This window comes from Monodelphis domestica, chromosome 6 (assembly GCF_027887165.1).
Source record: "Monodelphis domestica isolate mMonDom1 chromosome 6, mMonDom1.pri, whole genome shotgun sequence".
NCBI classification, from domain to species: domain Eukaryota; kingdom Metazoa; phylum Chordata; class Mammalia; order Didelphimorphia; family Didelphidae; genus Monodelphis; species Monodelphis domestica.
In genome coordinates this window covers 259,240,289-259,259,846 of record NC_077232.1, presented here as the reverse complement: position 1 = coordinate 259,259,846, position 19,558 = coordinate 259,240,289, and the positions used below count along the sequence as shown (strand labels likewise).

The 19,558-nt window shown below is 38.7% G+C and overlaps 1 protein-coding gene across 2 annotated transcripts in view; it reads right to left on the bottom strand.

The window, feature by feature from the left end:
- The window catches only part of LOC100014151 (sodium/hydrogen exchanger 9B2), a 71,104-nt gene extending 55,601 nt beyond the window's left edge, over positions 1 to 15,503 (bottom strand). The window contains exons 1-3 of one of the 2 annotated variants that reach the window (XM_007495863.3): positions 11,675 to 11,742; positions 10,463 to 10,969; positions 5,937 to 5,994 (exon numbers count right to left, since the gene is read on the bottom strand). In XM_007495863.3, the coding sequence (XP_007495925.1) occupies positions 5,937 to 5,994; positions 10,463 to 10,881 (477 nt within the window). In that variant the 5' untranslated portion in view covers positions 10,882 to 10,969; positions 11,675 to 11,742. Of the gene's footprint in view, positions 1 to 5,936; positions 5,995 to 10,462 lie in introns of both variants that reach the window. The other variant, XM_056803122.1, reaches the window with a different exon arrangement.
- Between the last annotated feature and the right edge of the window lie 4,055 nt (positions 15,504 to 19,558).

Sequence of the window (19,558 nt, the reverse complement as noted above, 5' to 3'; positions counted from 1 at the left end):
AAGGGAGGGACCAGAAAGGGAAGCATATCAAGGGAGAGGATTAGGGGGATTGATTAAAAGTAAACCCCTGGTTTAAAAGGATATAGCAAAAGAAGAAAGGACAGAACTAGGAGAGGATATCAAAATGCTAGGGAATTCACAAGTGACAATCATAACTTTGATTGTGAATGGGATGGACTCACCCATAAAATGTAGACAAATACGGAGTGGATTAGAATCCAAAATCCTACCATATGTTGTCTACAAGAAACACACCTGAGCTGAGTAGATATTCACAAGATCAGAATTAAAGGTTGGAGCAAGACCTATTGGGCCTCAACTGATAGAAAGAAGGCAGGAGTTGCAATCATCATATCTGACAAAGCCAAATTAAAAATAGACTTGACTAAAAGGGATAGGGAAGGTAAATACATCCGTATAAAAGGGAGTTTAGACAATGAGGAAATATCACTAATCAACATGTATGCACCAAATAGTATGGTACCCAAATTTCTAATGGAGAAACTAGGAGAATTGAAGGAGGAAATAGATAATAAAACTATACTAGTGGGAGACCTGAACCTACCACTATCAAATTTAGATAAATCAAATAAAAAAATAAATAAGAAAGAGGTAAAAGAGGTGAATGAAATCTTAGAAAAATTAGAGTTAATAGATATATGGAGGAAAATAAATAGGGACAAAAAGGAATACACCTTATTTTCAGCAGCACATGGTACATTCACAAAGATTGACCACATACTAGGTCATAAAAACATGGGAAGGAAATGCAGAAAAGCAGAAATAATAAATGCAACCTTTTCATATAATAATGCAATAAAAATAATGATCAGTAAGGGTACACAGAGAGCCAAATTAAAAATTAATTGAAAATTAAATATTATTCTCCAAAATCAGTTAGAGAACAAATCATAGAAACAATTAATAATTTCATTGAAGAAAATGGCAATGATGAGACATCCTTTAAAACCTTATGGGATGCAGCCAAAGCAGTACTCAGGGGAAATTTTATATCCTTGAGATCATATATTAACAAATTAGGGAGGGCAGAGATCAATGAATTGGACATGAAATAAAAAAAACTTGAAAGCGAACAAATCAAATGCCCCCAGAAGAAAACCAAATTAGAGATCATAAAAATTAAGGGAGAAATTAGTAAAATCAAAATTGATAGAACTTTTGAACTAATAAATAAGACTAGAATCTGGTATTTTGAAAAAACAAACAAAATAGACACAGTACTGGTCAATCTAATTTAAAAAAGGAAAGAAGAAAATCAAATTAACAGTATCATAGACGAAAAGGGGGACCTCACCTCCAATGAAGAGGAAATTAAGGCAATCTTTAAAAACTATTTTGCCCAATTATATGGCAATAAACATGCCAATCTAGGTGATATGGATGAATATTTACAAAAACATAAATTGCCTAGATTAACAGAAGAAGAAATAGAATTCTTAAATAAGCCCATATCAGAAAAAGAAATTGAACAGGTCATCAAAGAACTCCCTAAGAAAAAATCCCCAGGGCCTGATGGATTCACATTGTGAATTCTATCAAACATTCAAAGAACAGCTAATCCCAATACTACAAAAACTATCTGACATAATAAGCAAAAAGGGAGTTCTATCAAATTCCTTTTATGACACAAATGTGGCCAGGCAGGTCAAAAATGGAGAAAGAAAACTACAGACCAATCTCCCTAATGAATATAGATGCAAAAATCTTAAATAGAATACTAGCAAAAAGACTCCAGCAAGTGATCACGAGAGTTATTCAATATGACCAGGTAGGATTCATACCAGGAATGCAAGGATCATTCAATATTAGGAAAACCATCCACATAATTGACCATATCAACAAGCAAACCAACAAAAATCACATGATTATCTCAAAAGACACAGAAAAAGCCTTTGACAAAATATAGCACCCATTCCTATTAAAAACACTAGAAAGTATAGGAATAGAAGGGTCTTTCCTAAAAATAATAAACAGTATCTATCTAAAACCATCAGCAAACATCATCTGTAATGGGGATAAACTCGAAGCCTTCCCAATAAGATCAGGAGTGAAACAAGGATGCCCATTATCACCTCTATTATTTAACACTATACTAAAAACACTAGCAGTAGCAATTAGAGAAGAAAAAGAAATTGAAGGTATTAATATTGGCAATGAGGAGACCAAACTATTACTCTTTGCAGAGGATATGATGGTGTACTTAAAGAATCCTAGAGAATCAACTAAAAAGATAGTAGAAATAATCAACAACTTTAGCAAAGTTGCAGGATACAAAATAAACCCACATAAGTCATCAGCATTTCTATATATCTCCAAAACATCGCAGCATCAGGAATTAGAAAGAGAAATCCCATACAAAATCACCTTAGACAATATAATACTTAGGAATCTATCTGCCAACACAAACACAGGAACTATATGAACACAACTACAAAACACTTTCCACACAACTAAAACTAGACCTGAGCAATTCAAAAAATATTAACTGCTCATGTGTAGGACGAGCTAACATAATAAAAATGACCATCCTACCCAAACTTATATATCTATTTAGTGCCATACCCATCGAAATTCCAAAAAACTTTTTTACTGAATTAGAAAAAAGAATAACAAAGTTCATTAGGAAGAACAAAAGATCAAGGATATCCAGGGAAATAATGAAAAAAAAATGCAAAGGAAGGTGGCCTTCCAGTCCCCGATCTCAAACTATACTATAAAGCAGTGGTCATCAAAACAATTTGGTACTGGCTAAGAGACCGAAAGGAGGATCAGTGGAATAGACGTAGGGTAAGTGACCTTAGCAAGACAGTCTATGACAAGCCCAAAGATCCCAGCTTTTGGGACAAAAATCCACTATTTGACAAAAACTGCTGGGAAAATTGGAAAACAGTGTAGGAGAGACTAGGTTTGCATTAACATCTCACACCCTACACCAAGATAAACTCATAATGGGTGGATGACTTGAACATAAAGAAGGAAACTATAAATAAATTAGGAGAACACAGAATAGTATACATTTCAGATCTTTGGGAAAGGAAAGACTTTAAAACCAAGCAAGAGCTAGAAAAAAAAACACAAAATATAAAATCAGTAATTTTGATTACATCAAATTAAAAAGTTTTTGTACAAACAAAACCAATGTAACCAAAATCAGAAGGGAAATAACAAACTGGGAAACAATCTTCATAACAAAAACCTCTGACAACAGTCTAATCACTCAAATTTACAAAGAGCTAAATTAATTGTACAAAAAATCAAGCCATTCTCCAATTGATAAATGGGCAAGGGACATGAATAGATAATTTTCAATTAAAGAAATCAAAACTATTAATAAGCACATGAAAAAGTGCTCTAAATCTCTTATAATCAGAGAAATGCAAATCAAAACAACTCTGAAGTATCACCTCACACCTAGCAGATTGGCTAACATGACATCAAAGGAAAGTAATGAATGCTGGAGGGGATGTGGCAACGTGGGGACATTAATTCACTGCTGGTGGAGTTGTGAATTGATCCAACCATTCTGGAGGGCAATTTGGAACTATGCCCAAAGGGCGCTAAAAGACTGCCTTCCCTTTGATCTAGCCATTGCATTACTGGGTTTGTACCCCAAAAAGATAATAAGGAAAAAGACTTGTACAAGAATATTCATAGCTGTGCTCTTTATGGTGGCAAAAAATTGGAAAATGAGGGGATGCCCTTCAATTGGGGAATGGCTGAACAAATTGTGGTATATGTTGGTGATGGAATACTATTGTGCTTAAAGGAATAATAAAGTGAAGGAACTCCATGGAGACTGGAACAACCTCCAGGAAGTGATGCAGAGCGAGAGGAGCAGAGCCAGGAGAACATTGTACACAGAGACTGATACACTGTGGTACAATCAAATGTAATGGACTTCTCCATTAGTGGCAATGCAGCGATCCTGGACAACTTAGAGGGATCTAGGAGAAAGAACACTATCCACATTCAGAGGAAATACTGTGGGAGTAAAAACACCAAAGAAAACAACTGCTTAATGACATGGGTCAAAGGGGATATGGTTGGAGATGTAGATTCTTTTTTTTTTTTTTAAACCCTTACTTTCCATCTTGGAGTCAATACTGTATATTGGCTCCAAGGTAGAAGAGTGGTAAGGGTAGGCAATGGGGGTCAAGTGACTTGCCCAGGGTCACACAACTAGGAAGTGGCTGAGGCCGGATTTGAACCTAGGACCTCCCGTCTCTAGGCCTGGTTCTCAATCCACTGAGCTACCCAGCTGCCCCCGGAGATATAGATTCTAAATGAACCTCCTAGTGCAAATACCAACATGGAAATGGGTTCTGATCAAGAACACATGTAATACCCCGTGGAATTGCGCGTGGGCTATGGGAGGAGTGGGGTGAGAGGAGGGAGGAATAGAAAATGATTTTTGTAACCAAGGAATAATGTTTGAAATTGACCAAATTAAAAAATGTCAAAAACATGTCAGGGCAATGGTGGGCATTACTTTTCAAGATTATTTTCATTGCAAAATCTCACAATAATAAAAATGCATCCACCAAAGGACTGACTGCATTAAAATTATTAGGACCATGTCTTTATTCTGCCTTTAACTATATTATCCCACATTTAAATTAAAAATCAGGAAAAGGACTAAGAAGAATGAATGCAAAGTAAAGTAAGCAGAGTTGGGAAATCACCGTAGACAAAGTATAAATGGAATAAAAAAAGCAGCAACAAAACAATCAAAACTGAATGCTGGGATGGGGAGTATATATAAGTGAGTCAGTGGATTGAAAGCTAGACTCAGACTTCATATCCGGCCTCAGACACTTCCTAGCTGTATGACCCTGGGCAAGTCACTTAACCCCCATTGCCTAGCCCTTACCACTCTTCTGCCTTGGGACCAATACACAGTACTGATTCTAAGATGGAAGGTAAGGGTTGTTGTTGTTTTTTTTTTTTAAGTCAGGAAGACAGAGATTGGTTAAATTGGAGGGACTTGATATTATGACTGCTTTGAACTGGATTTAGAGCTTAGATAGATGTTAGTAATGCGATCATAGAGGCACAAAATAACCTGAAATATTCCTGAAAGCAAGTGCTGAAATATTTCACATGTCATCTTAGACAGTGACTTTTATTTTTCAAAACCAGTTTTCATTGTTATTTTTGCCTTTTTTACATCACCTTCATTTCCCATTGATCTCTCTCCCCTCCCCACCCCAGAGTACCAGGCCCTTATAACCAAGAATGGCAAAGGAGGAAAAAGTGCTTCAGCAAAACTAACCAAACCAGTGGAAAAAAAATGTTGACTTTACATGCAGTGTTCCACACACACAGTCCCTCATCTCTACACAGAAAGAGAGAAGTGCTTTCCCTTATCCCTTCATTGGAGCCAGTTTTGATCTTTATAATTTCAGAGCATTGTTTTGATTGTTTTATTGGTGTTTTCCATTTATGCTGTTGTAATTATTGTCTACAATGATTTCCTACCTCTGCTTATTTTATTTTGCACCCCATTCTAATGCTTTTCTATACTTATCACATTCACTGTTGTGGTACAGCAATACTTTCTTAATAACTAAATTCCTAATGAAATTATTCTTTAATTGAATTCCATTAATTTGCCATGATTTTACTAGCTGTTCCATAATGGACGGCCATCAGCTCTCCTTCCAGTATTTTGTTTCTATGAAAATTGTTACTGTAAATATTTTTCCTCCTCACTGAGCTCCTTGGAGCATATATCTAGCCATGGGTCAAATGACACAGGGATTTTAGTCACTGCCTTTGCATAATTCCAAATAGCTTTCCAGAATGCTTGGACCCATTGAACAGCTCCATCAGCAGCTCTTTTATGTGTCTCTTTCCATGCCACCTCCAACACTGACTAAATGTGACTTAAAAAAAAAAAACACAAATAGAATTACCTCTGCTTTCTTGAATTCCTCGTATTTCCGGCCTTTAGCTTCTTTTCTCTTCTTCAAACTAAGAAAAAGATAGAATGGGGGAGGGGATGACAGAAAGCAATTTTAGAGACAAGATAGCATACTAAAATGAAAATTCTATTCCTTTCCCTTAAGAAGACATCCTTTGCTTCCAGGTATTTCCCACATAAAGAAAGGCTTGTAGTAAAAATTGCATCTCTCAATGGCTAAACTATTTTCAATTTAAGTTTGTTTTTTTTTCTTCTGAGGGTCAGAGGACTTAGAGGAAGAAGAAACCATAGACACCTGGATACCTAGTCTAATACTCCCATTTTTTAAAGGTTTTATTAATACATTTTAGAAAGAATATATATATGTATATATAAATACCAATACCTAAACAATCCCCCAGAACATATGTACATTCTCTCCCCCACACACATAGTTCAGCAGAACCCATCAAAGGATGATTATGCTTTAGTACATGTTACTTTCTACTTTTATAGTCAATCAATTGTCAACAGAAAGAATGTGTGCTTGAATTTTGATACTAATTTAAATTGTGTATTGCCTTTGACCAAAAGGTTTGTTATCTCTTAATACTGATTTTATTTACATTGATGTAAACATTGCAGATACTATTCTCTTACCTATGCTCTCTTCACCCTTGTGGCAAAAAATTTAGCACATCAATACAAAAACTCCAAACTAAATAGCTTTATTGAGAGGTTGCCAGTCTCACAATAAAGCTGGACTCTAGTCAAGATCAGAATCAGAGACCCCAAGCCGTAGGAGATAGATTTTATGCCAACAAACCTGATGACACAGTGACAGCAAATGCAATCAACAAATGGGCAGTTCTTAATCAATGATACAAGTGCTGATTAAGCTAGAAACTGTAAAAAAAATTATTATGGATGATAACATGTCTATTATTATAGCTGACCTTTCCAAAGCCTCTGTAATAAGGAGTTGGTGGCTAGTTGTTTTTCTGCTAACAATTATTATGAAATTTTGTTATACAAAAAAAGAGTATTCTTCCAAACCTTGTCTGATTATCTTGTTATATGAAAAAAGAAGGTGCAGTGGGCTAAGTGGAAACTCTTGGGTTATAGGCTTAAAGTTAAGATGTAAACAAGATTTGATACCACCCAGAACTATTTTTTCATATGAAGCAAACTATATTATTTGACTATCAACTCAAAAATGAATGATTGTGTTATTAAAATAATCATAAAATCTAATACTATTATAATCACAAAAGGGGGTAGGGGACTTCACACTCACATTATCCCTCCTCTGATCCAAATAAAGACACAGACATCTTTCTATTGGATCATCTACAGTCTAGGGACCATCACAGGCTTTTCGGCACAACAATCAATTTGTGAGAAGCTACACTTATGTTAATACAAGGCTATTGATTAAAGTTAGTTGTTAACTTAATTGTTAATACAATAAAGTACTAATATATATCTCTATAATGTGTAGGCATAGCTGCAAGCCAACATGAAAATATTTGGCAGGGTCCCATAGTAGGATGACTAGGAATGTAACCCCCTACAGTCCCTAGAGTCTCTAGGTACTTCTTGTAGGTACTTCACTTCTTAGTCCTCCGTTGTTGTGAATCCCCAGTCTGCTAGTTTAGTCTCTAGGTAGATCACCATCCAGTCTTCTATCTGTTCTACTAGTGGCTCCATATTTTTGTTGACACTGTGGCTACAAAGTGCTGTTCCAAAGAAGAAGGCTCCCACCTGATGGCCCCGGTGGGTCCCATCATTAAAAAGTTCATCTGAAACCTGGGTGAAATAATGTTGGGCTGTTTCAGGTGATAAGTGGAACTGGGTTGTCAGGTGAGGAAAGGTGCCTTGAACGAGGGATTCAGATTCATCTCCGGCCCGTTGCATGGCCTGCCATAGGGGTATAAGAGCTGAGCTCTCCCCTGGGCATGTTCTAGACACATAGCCATTCTGCTTTAACTTGTAGTTCACAAAATCTGCCATCAGGGCTTGAATACCTGCAGGTATCATGTGGGTGTATAATCTGATAATATTTGCAAAGGTAAGAGTATGAAAAATTAAATAGCATACAAGCTAATTTAAGGAAAAGAGAGAGAGAAATTTTAAGAGAGAGAAAGTTGAGGAAAACTATCTCTACAGTATGGGTTTTGTTTGTTTCCATAGTAGCAAGGGTGAATAGACTATGTACATGGTGGTCCAAATAAAGATTCACTCCTATTTAGAATGGAAGAAAACACGCCCATCCCTGACTCAACACACCTTGGCTATCTGCACTTTCGACACTTCAGAAAAAATTCTTGTGTGGAATGTTCACTGGGATTGGCAGCATGACAGGGTGGTAGCATGAGACCACATTGAATTGAGTGCACTGCTCTTTTATAGAAAGTATAACAAGAGCTACACCAAGGAGTCCTATTAAGGCAAGTTTTGGTGAGGAACATATAATACAAAAACATAAGGCATCAAATATTATTCCTGAGTGTCTCCTGCTGCTAGTAGATGTCAGTGAGGGTTGTGACTCAGAAGTAGCTCCATCCCTGGGACTTGCCACAGGTGCTGGAGCAAAGTCCTGATTGTTCTCCCCAGGTATAAATCCTATTGGATTTGTATTATCTCTATGGAAAAAAGAGAAAGTCAAATCGAGGTCCACCAAGATCCAATTAGGGTCCAGATAGTACAATACACAATTCTCACAGATGTCGCAAGAAGCAGATTGAAGTTGTATAGTTGCAGTCATCAATGCAACAGGAAGTTGAATAGGATTCAATATATTGATAATATCTTGGAAGAGTTCATGCTTAAAGGATACAGCTGAAAAGAACCTGTATCATGTACTTCAGAACACATTAACATTTAGAAAACTGAGTTGTGCAACAATTTACAATTAATTTAACAATGAGTCTCAAAATGATAAGGACGCAATTAAGGATAAATTGGAATAAGCCTTCTCCATTGAACCATGAGACTAATCATGAAAACCATGTGGCTGGATCCCCCCAGGAAGTAGATCCTTCTTGCACATGTGGGTGTTGTGCTACCTGAGAGGTATTGTTTAATAAGTTCTGTAGGGCTCCAATGTCATTCATGACATCTCCCAAACTATTAATGTGTGAATAACAGGATAGATTAATTATGGCACATACTCAAGATCCAACACCAGGCAATTTTCCAAAACTACCTGGACCAATGAATCAAGTTCAGTCTGGAGTTTGGAAAGAGCCCTTGAGGTATGCAAAATATTGGTTGCTGTATTTTGAGCTAATCCTTCAAGTTCAGAGGATAAATTTTCTACAGAGTCTATTACTGTTGTAATTCCAAGATTAGGAACTAAGGCACATAAAAATTTATACCAAGGGTTGTTTCCATGTGACACCATGGGATTAGAACTTTCCCAAATAGATCTTTTCTCTCTATGTCACCATGCACCCAGATTTCTTGTATAACTAATGCTTATTAGACCCTTTGTGTGTTCTTTAATGGTCACCACTGGAACAAGATAAGCTATTCCATAAGTGCATACCATCCTGAAGGGAGAGAGGAAAAAATTATCCAGGGGTTATTAATCTCCAGGATAATGCTTGAATATGATCTGCCTTATGGTTTGTGCTGTGTGTGACAGTGGCAAAAGAAACAAAAGAAGCATTTCCTCTTTTTTGGTCCTAGTAATAGCACAAAAAAAAGAAGTCAAATTACTTTCAGGAAGGATTTCAAAAGTCTGATTACAGTGAACATCAGATCCCAGACTAATGACAGTGTGGGAAGCCCTATGTCGAGTTACACCCAAAGTGAAGTTTGGCAATGGATGTAAAGCATTTAAAGGAGGAATTCTACATTTTGTAATGAATATGAGTTTGGTTGGAAAACTCTCTTGGGCCAATGGAGGTAGAGATAAAAGCCCATCTGTGATATGAAGTTTCTGTGACTTTGTTGCAATAAAACAGAGGCCAGTGCCACCAACATTTCATCAAAGGATGACAATAAGAGGACGCTTGAGAGACAAAGGGAAGGACTAAATCAGTAGTCTTGATATTTGGTTTGATTGCATGTAATAACAAAAAAATTGAAGAGGTATATTGGGTTTGAAGAGGTAGTCTGAATTGTGGTTATATTATGAACTGAAAATAGATCAAAAGTTAAATAATGCCACTTAAGCATAATAAATGGTATACAGTCCAAATGGTATAAAGAAGGGGTGTGAAAAGAAGGCTAAAGGAAGCACTTTCAGGTATTCTAAAACAATCATCGATAGTGACAGTGACGCAAGGGAAAATGGATAAACAAAAAGAAGTTTCTCAAACTCAGGCTTGTGTAGGAGTTATATTACATTCAGAGTGTGAAGAGGGAGTAGGCATACCTAGACAGAGAGGCAGTAAGCACATAAGATGGATATACTGTGCTCCTCTCTGACGGCTAAATGTGAACCATATGATTAACAGACCTAAAAATAATAACTGAGGCATATTTGCACCAAAATTGCCCAAAAATATTTGAAAAAACTGCTCAGCGTACCTTATATCCTGTTCAGAGAGTTCCAGTTGAGAGAAGGCAGAGAGGAAAGAAGACTCGTGGGAAGTAATTAGTAACCTGTTGAAGGAGCTGGTTTGTTCTGTGAGCTGTGTTGTGGAGGACGATATGACATCCTGTGATGTGGAGGGTGCTATGGGCGATGTGGGCTGTTCTGTGGGCTGTTCTGTGGGCGGTTCTGTGGGCGGTTCTGTGGGTGGTTCTGTGGGCTGTTCTGTGGGCGGTTCTGTGGGCGGTTCTGTGGGTGGTTCTGTGGGCTGTTCTGTGGGCTGTTCTGTGGGCGGTTCTGTGGGCGGTTCTGTGGGTGGTTCTGTGGGTGGTTCTGTGGGTGGTTCTGTGGGTGGTTCTGTGGGTGGTTCTGTGGGTGGTTCTGTGGGCGGTTCTGTGGATTCCTCCACATCCATGATTCCTTTTTTCAAACACGACCGCTGTAGGAGTGGTTAGAAGAACCTGAAAAGGTCACTGCCAAACAGGCTGAAGTACGCTGGAACGCTGAAAATTTTTTATATAGACATAATCACCAGGCTGAAAGCTGTGCAGAGAAAAATCTATAGGGCCAGACTGAACTATTGCTCCAACAGCATGTAATTCTTTTAATCTGTGTTGCAATTCTCTGATATATTTAGCAATAATAAAATCTCCCCCTCACAAAGACGTATATACTGGCACAAAAGGTTTAGCTTTCAAAGAAGGATGGCCAAAAAGCATTTCATAAGGGGAGACATGATAATCTCCTCAAGGCCGGCTCCTTAAGGAAAAAAGAGCTATTGGTAGTATTGTTAAAGCTAAATTAAAACTCCAGCTCTTAATTTCCATAGAGTTTATTAATATTTACTTGAGTAAGAGAAGGCAGACAGATAGAGAGATATAGAAGCCTATTCTCAAATAACCACATGGGCATGGCTCTCTCTCAGCCACCCTCCTTTTCACTGAGCACCTGAGTAGAATAGAGAGAGTGTACTTCCTTGTCTCAAACCTTTTCACCTCCCTCTCCCTTCTGGGTCAAACTCAATCATCTCGGGATCAAATACATAGGCCACAGTCCTGTGACCTACACCAGAGCGCACTGACGTAGCGCTGGTAGGACCCCGGTACGTGATCCTGGGAGGAAGGATCCCTTCACACAGTATATTAGGCAATTCTAAATGTGTTTCCTGACACAGTTTTCCAGTCAGAGCTTAATCTCTTTGTTCATACCTTCCACCTGGCCTGAAGATTCTGGGTTGTAACAAGCATGGAATCTTGGCATGATTCCTAAATTAGCATAAACTCTAGAAAGGGCTGTATCCATGAAATGAGAGTTCCTATCAGAATCAACTTTAGCTGAGGGGTCATATTTGAGAACAATTTCCTGAATAAGAATCTTTATTACAAAGGCTGCATCAGCCTTTTGAAGCAGGGAAAGCTTCATCCCACCTTGTTAATTGGTCAATGATAACCAAACAATATTTTAGGTGTCCGACTTTGGGCAGATTTATAAAATCAATTTGTAAGGACTCAAATATTCAACTTCTATGTCTTCATAGGTGATGTTTGGCCATTGATTCTTATCAGTCTCTGTGATAGGATTTTTATTTATCTCATTTTCTTCTGTAGCATGGGGTGGCTTTGTATAAACAGAGCCTTCTTTAGCTGTGGTCTCTGAATCTAAATCAGCTCATTCACTTCCTTTGGATACAGGATCAATTCCCTTTTGGGTAGCTGAATGGCTTCAAGTAAGTCTTTAATCAAATTAGATTGTACTACCTGTTTTTTTCCTGATGATGTGGAGCCCATGCTGTACCCACAGCATTTCCATGGTGTGACACATTCCCAGAGCATACCAGGAATCTGAATAGATAATAGTTTTTCCTCTAGATAAATAACAGGGTTAAGACCAAAAGTTCTGCTGTCTGAGTGCTGAGGTTCAATGGGAGGGAGGCTGACCACAAAATATCATAATTAGTAACCACAGCTGTGCCTGTAAAACTTTTCCCTTTGTCTACAAAGGAAGAGACATCAGTATATAGGGTTCATTCAGGACTTTTGTGGGGGGAGACTAAAAGATCTTGGCATGGTTGTTCCAACATTTCAATCACAGTTTCACAGTCATGTCAGGGCTCCCTTGATAAAGGAAGATCAGGTGGCAGAGGGGAAGGATTTAAGGTGTTACATCTTTTGGTTGTAGACCCAATTCTCTTGCCTTCCTGAATACCATATTCCAAGCCTTGTAGCCCTTTAGAGTGAAGGCTACCAAATCCTGAGTAATTCTGAGCAGGGCTCCTTGATATCTGAATTGTCTCTTTTTGGCTACTTGCAATATTTTCTCCTTGGTTTGGAAGCCCTTGAATTTGGCAATTACATTCCCAGGGGTTGTCTTTTGAGGATTTAATGTAGAGGGTGATCTATAGACTCTTTCAAAGTCTATTTTTCCCTCTTGTTCAAGAATATCCAGGCAGGTTTCTTGGACAATTTCTTGTAATATGATGTCAAGACTTCTATTTTTTTTTTCAGGTTTTCAGGTAGACCAACAATTCTCAAATTGTCTCTCCTAGATCTGTTTTCTAGGTCAGTTGTCTTTTCAATGAGCTAATTCATGTTTCTTTCTATTTTGTCATTCTTTTGACTTTGCTTCATTAATTCTTGCTGTCTCATGAGATCATTAGCTTCTACTTGCCCAATTCTAGTCTTTAAAGATTGGTTTTCAGCTATGATCTTTTGATTTTCCTTTTTGATTTGGTCTATCCTGCTTTTCATGGCTTCCAGCAGGTCGATTCTGGTCTCCAATTTGCTTATTACTTCATTTCATTTCTGTCTCTCTTTTTCCATGTGGGAAATTTTGTCTGTTATTTTACTTTTGTATTACTTTAATTTCTCTTTCCCACTTTTCTTCCCATTTTTCTTCTAGCTTTCTTATGTGATTCTTGAACTCCTTTTTGAGTTCCTTGAGAGATTGTGACCAATTTCCATTCTTTTGGGAAAGTTTGGATGTGTTTTCTTGTTTGTCACTCTCTGCTATTGCTTCTGTATTTTGCTCTTTTTCATAGAAATTATCCAAAGTCAATGGCTTTTTCTCCTGCAGCTTATTTCTTTTGGTACATGTGGATTGTGGTTCCTGAGTGTTGGTGGCCATTGCTGTCTTTGTTTTTTGACTCTCTATTATTTTTCCTTCCTAGCCTGAAGTCTGATTGAAGAGGGCAGGCAGCTCTTTGTGTAGGGAGCTTTAAACTGTTTTGCCCTGAGGTTATCTTTCCAGTCTCTGTTGGGTCTGTTGTGGCCAATCCATTTCTGCCCTATCTCCACACCCAGGCTCTGTGCTCTTCAGTCTCAGGTCCCAAGACTTGCTGCCTTACACTGCTCTTGGTGGTATGTCTGTGGTACCCTCAGACAACCCCAAGAATTTAGGGATTTCTCCAGCCCTTGCTCTGACTCTGGTGCAGTAGGTGGTATTGGGGAGGGGTGATCAGCTCATGCTTTGGTAGGTGTAATTTTACCCTCCTATAGCATGGAAATGCCCAAACATTGCCGACCTTCAAGGCTGCGCCCTATGGCAGAGTCCCTTCACTTGTCTGACTTTGATTTTTGTCCTTTTGAGACGCTTTGTAGTGATCAGTTGTGAGAGTTTGACAGTTCCTGCTACTCTGTAGTCATCTTAGCTCCACCTCCAGGTGTGACATCTTTTGATAGTGATGTTCTCATTTCCTAATAGAGTCACTTCATACTGAGCAAGTCTTTTATCTGAAAATGCCTGTGTTCGGTGGCATAACAGTAAAACCTCAACTTCAGTAGAGCATTGCACTGTGAGGGGGTTTCTTAGTATCAGATTGGCTGACTTCTTAATCAGCAAGGCTGCCACTGCTACAACTGTCAAACAGGGGGTGACTGCAGAGACTATTGGATCTAACCGGGCCAAGAAATAAACCACTGGAAGGTGTCAAAATACAAAAGTCTGAGTCAACGCCCCAAAGACTACTCTTTTCTTTTCATGTAAGTAGAGAGTGAAAGACTTAGAAACACTTAAGGCAACCCTAGGGTAGGAGTGGTCATGAGAACAAGTTCCCTTAAAGAAACCAACTGTTCTGGTTTCATTTCTAAAGGTTCAGTGACTGAGTTTTTTGTAAGTTCAGTAAGAGGCTTCACAGTTTCCCCAAAAGATGGAATCCAGGATCCAGCTGCTCCTAATAGAGCATTTACCTGTTTTTTAGTCTTGGGCATAGACAAGTTCTACAATGCTTGTATCCTCTTAGGAGAAATAGATCTTTTTCCTGGCAACAAAATGAAAACCAAGTATTTCGCCTGTGTTTTATACCACCGTAGCTTTGCTTTGGATATCTTGTGTCCACACTTAGCAAGTTACCAAACCAAATGGCAGCAGTCTTGATAGCAGACTTCTTGGTTAGGAGAGGTTAGGAGAAAGTCATCTCCATATTAGATCAAAGTATATCTTTTAAAAATGATGGTAGAATCCAGAGAAAGAACTGTGGGAGTAGAAATACAGAAGAAAAACAACTGCTTGATCACATGGGTTGATGGGGATATGATTGGGAATGCAGACTCTAAACGATCACCCTAGTGCAAATATTAATAATATGGAAACAGATCTTGATCAATGACACATGTAAAATCCAGTGGAATTGCTCTTTGGCTATTGGAGGGGATTGGGAGGAGGAGAAGGAAAGAACATGAATCATGTTACCCTGGAAAAATAGTCTAAATTAATAAGAGTTAATTGCTCTAAGATCCAGGACAAAATGATAGATGGGTTTACCATCTGGACCAGGTTGTTTTACTGGAAGAATAGGGGTATTTGCTTCTGACCTACAAGTTGTATGGGGGAGGGGTGATCAGATTCCTTGTTTAATAAAAGTCAATTATGGATGTAATTCCAATGATTGCCTCTTTAGAAAGAGGATACTGAGGTACTGTTGGGGGTTTCCCTCCTTTGATAGCAATAGAAACTGGAATAGCTGATTCAAATAGTCCCACATCAGTGGGGGAGCTTGCCCAGACCTCCTTAGGTAGGAAATCAGGGATTAACAAGTTTCCATTCTGTACTGAGGAATAAGAAAGAGGTTTCTCATTACAACATTCACATAATACATTAACAAATGAAGGCATTAACAATTTTTCATCAGGCAAGTAAGCAGTCAGTGTATTTATCTGGCATATAGTGAATAACAATTATCAGTTTACATAACAAATCTCTTACCAATAGATCAGTAGGTGATTGAGGCATCCACAAAAAAGAATGCAAAGCCGTAATTGGTCCAACACTAATCTCTAGTGGTGACAACAGAGAAACCAGTTGACTATTTCCCTCTCCCTCAATCACTGACATTCATTTAACAATAGTTCCTCTATCTCTAGGTACAGATTGTAAAAAAAACAAAAAAGCTCCAGTATCGATTAAATAAGAATCGTGAACACCTTCAATATATAGATCCACATTGGGCAAAGGAGAAACATGGATGGGCAATTCAGAGGCTAAAAGTCCCAAAGTTCCTATCCTCCCCCCAAAACCATCATTGTTGAGAAGCAACTTTGATGTGGAGTAACCCAATTTTCAGGATTCTTTGTCTATTTTTGAATTTACTTCCTGCCAGATCTTTCTGTTTCTTTCTTTCCTTGGCTAGAGGTCCTCTTTTCCCACAGTAGAAATGATATACTGCTTTCCTGAGTGGTTGGTCTTGGGAAGTTAGCTGAGCAAAAGCTAAAACTGATTTGTTCTTTTGACTGACCTTAAGTGTCCCTTCCTTATCTTTCCTTTCATATATATACAAAGCAATTGCCTTTAATTCACCTATAGGCTTTTCATGCCATCCTGAGTAAAATTTTGAGAAACATTCCTTGATATTGGAGAGTGACTGGTTTACAAAGGCTGCATTAATTATTCTGGAATCTCTTGGGTTAATGGGATATAATCTAGCAAATCTTTTGGCACTTTTACAGAGTCTATCATAAAACCTCATAGGAAACATATCTTTCTCCTGAGTAGTTTCCTGAAACTTGCTGTAATTTTCTGGGTGTTCAGAAAAAAGTTCTATCCCTCTTATCAAATTGTTTCTAGCATCTCTTAACTGACTTAAATCTCCCAAAATATTAATATTAAAATTCCAACCAGGGTCTTGAACTGGCCATGACCCACCTCCCCCTGGACCAACTACCACCCAGTTGGTAGTTTCTATAATTCCCATTCTTTCCTCATCTGACAATAAAACTTCCATAAGATCTGTCATATCTGCTCACTTAGAATTAAAACCATCAAAAATGGATTTGAAAAGATCTACCACTGCTAAGAGTTCCTCATTGAATTGGGGGGTGGGTGGAGTATTTTGCTTCCACATGGTCAACTTGGAGGGTCTAAACAGATAATATTCTTTAATGTAAACCAAATTGCCCTGAGCATTGATCTGGGTTCTTTCTACTAAAGGAAAATCAGAAATTCAGAAAAAAATCAGAAAATTAGTTCCTCTTTCCTCTCCCTGCCAACCTCTGGTTTTGGTTCCTTTTTCCTCTTTACCCTACTCTCTATCTGACTCAAAATATGAGGGGGGGGGGGGAACAATGAGGGGAACAGGTAACATTGGGTAGAGTTTGTTTGATTCTGAATTAACCTTTCTATTTGCCAGTTCCTGCCAACATCCCAGGTATTCCAGCTATTCCAATCTCTCTTGTTTTTCTTTCTTTCTTTTCTTAAACCCTTGCCTTCTCGGCATCAATACTGTGTATTGGCTTCAAGGCAGAAGAGCGGTAAGGGATAGGCAATGGGGGTCAAGTGACTTGCCCAGGGTCACACAGCTGGGAAGTGTCTGAGGCCAGATTTGAACCTCCCATCTCTAGGGCTGGCTCTCAATCCACTGAGCTACCCAGCTTCCCCCCTTTCTTGCTTTTGTAAGAAGGCTTCTAATTTATTTATAGTATAAAGTTTAAAAGTTCAAAATTTAGGCTGAAAGTTCCTGAGAATTTTACACCAATTAAAATAGTATTCTGTAACTTTATTTTTCTCCATTCCTTTTCCTACTGTTAAATTCCCGTTGTCCCATTCAATCAAGAATTTTTCCAATGGGGAGTCCCTAAAAATTTTCCTTTTGCTCTGCCTAGAGGCAATATTGAATGGAAAAACCTGGAGAAAGGAGAACCTGTCTGGACCTGACTAGCCACTCAGGTCAAACTAAAACCATTCTCATTTGGGGGAACCAAGTTAGACAGCGTACACAAGCTAAATCAATGCTACTAGTATCACTAACCAACCCAAAAATACTTTCTCCCTAAAAAAAAATTTAGATTCTTTTTAGAAGATACCCAATTCTGGCTCAGCTTCAAAGAGAAGCTTTATAGTGGAAAAAGCAGAAGTAAATCTTATTGAAGCAAGCTTTAAATAAAGACTCAGAAACTATGGCATATTTCAGATTAGTAACTAATCTTGTTTAAAATTAGGAAAGAAGGGTTTAAGTGGGTTTTTCAACCTGCAGTTTGAAAAGCCACTCAGGAATACTTACCAGCTTGGAGTTTGATTTAAATAAACCCTCAGGGAATCTTTGCTCATGGATCTCTCCTTCAAGAAGGATCTGGGAGCAAAAAACTCCTGATGTGGATACTCTAAGACCCTTCCTGAGGAAGAATCCCCAAAGACCAGGATTTCCTGAGGATCATGTTGGGGTCACCAAAATGTGGCAAAAAAAATTTATCACGCCAACACAAAAATTCCAAGCTAAATAGGTTTATTGAGAGGAGGCCGGTCTCAATAAAGCTGGACTCTGGTCAAGATCAGAATCAGAGACCCCAAGCCTTTTTTATGTCAAGAAAACTGATGACACAGTGACAGCAAATGCAATCAACAAATGGGCAGTTCTTAATGATACAAGTGCTGATTAAGCCAGAAAGTGTAAAAAAAAAAATCACTATGGGTGGTAACATGTCTATTATTATAGCTCACCTTTCCAAGGCCTCTGTAATAAGGGGTTGGGGGCTAGTTGTTCTTCTGCTGACAATTATTATGAAATGCTAGGAGTCAGCAGTTGGGTACCTGTCTGTAGCATACCAGGCATCTTAGCATCTTGGAAGTATGATTGATGTATTGATATAATTATCCTGTATACTCGTTTACCAGACACATGGTCAGATCACTTAGTGTTCATTGTATGGAAAGGGACAGTCCAAAGGACTAGCAAAGGACTAGCAAATTCCTGGGCTGGGCGTTGACAGCCGCGCTGCCCTGGCTCGGACTACATTCATTTACAAAGCACGGGTTGGATTAATCTCCTCCTCTTTGATGCCGTCATTGTCAATTCTACCAATGTAAAAACCTATACCATGTCACGTATTCATTAATCACCTCCCACTTGACATTCCTCCGGTCCCCAATAAAGGCTGGGGAACATGTGCGAGCCTCCTCTTCTCTTACACCTCTTGCTCTCCCAGGGCTTGCTCTCCCTCTTGCCTCTTACAATCTTGATCTCGCTGTGGCCTCCTATGTTCCTCACGTCTGACTGACTGACACAGCGCAGCTGCCATTAATCTCCTGACCACCTGGTCCAGGGGGGTGTGCCGGAGTCCTCTGCTCTACGCAGCTTCTCTTGGTCCTCCTCCTCATAATTTCTCCACTCTGTAATCTTTCACTAGAGAGGTATCTAAGGAGGAGCTCGCCTCTCCCCAGGTGTTTTAACGTGTGGTCTCTGAGTCTTTATTCCTGCATCTCTTGCTCTAACTGCCTTCTCTATCTCTCATCCATAGTCCTCTAGCCTCCATTCTCCTTCTCAGGTCACCCCCACACTGATAAACTATATAGGAACCACAGGTCCGCTGGCTATACTGTCTGACTATCTTGTTATACAAAAATAGAGTATCCCTCCACACCTTGTCTGATTATCTTGTTATGTAAAAATGGAGACTTGAACCCCAGACTTCAATCCCCAGAAGTCCTTGGCAGTTCCCAAAATTCCCTATAATATAACCTGAATTCCCACCTGGGCCTAGAACAAAAATTGTATTTAAAGGGGCTGTACCACTTACTTGCTCTCTTGGCTTCCACTTCGAAGCACACGCAGGCAAGATGTAAGTGGCTGTGAATGGGCTCTGTGCCTAGGCATGTGCTCTCTTATT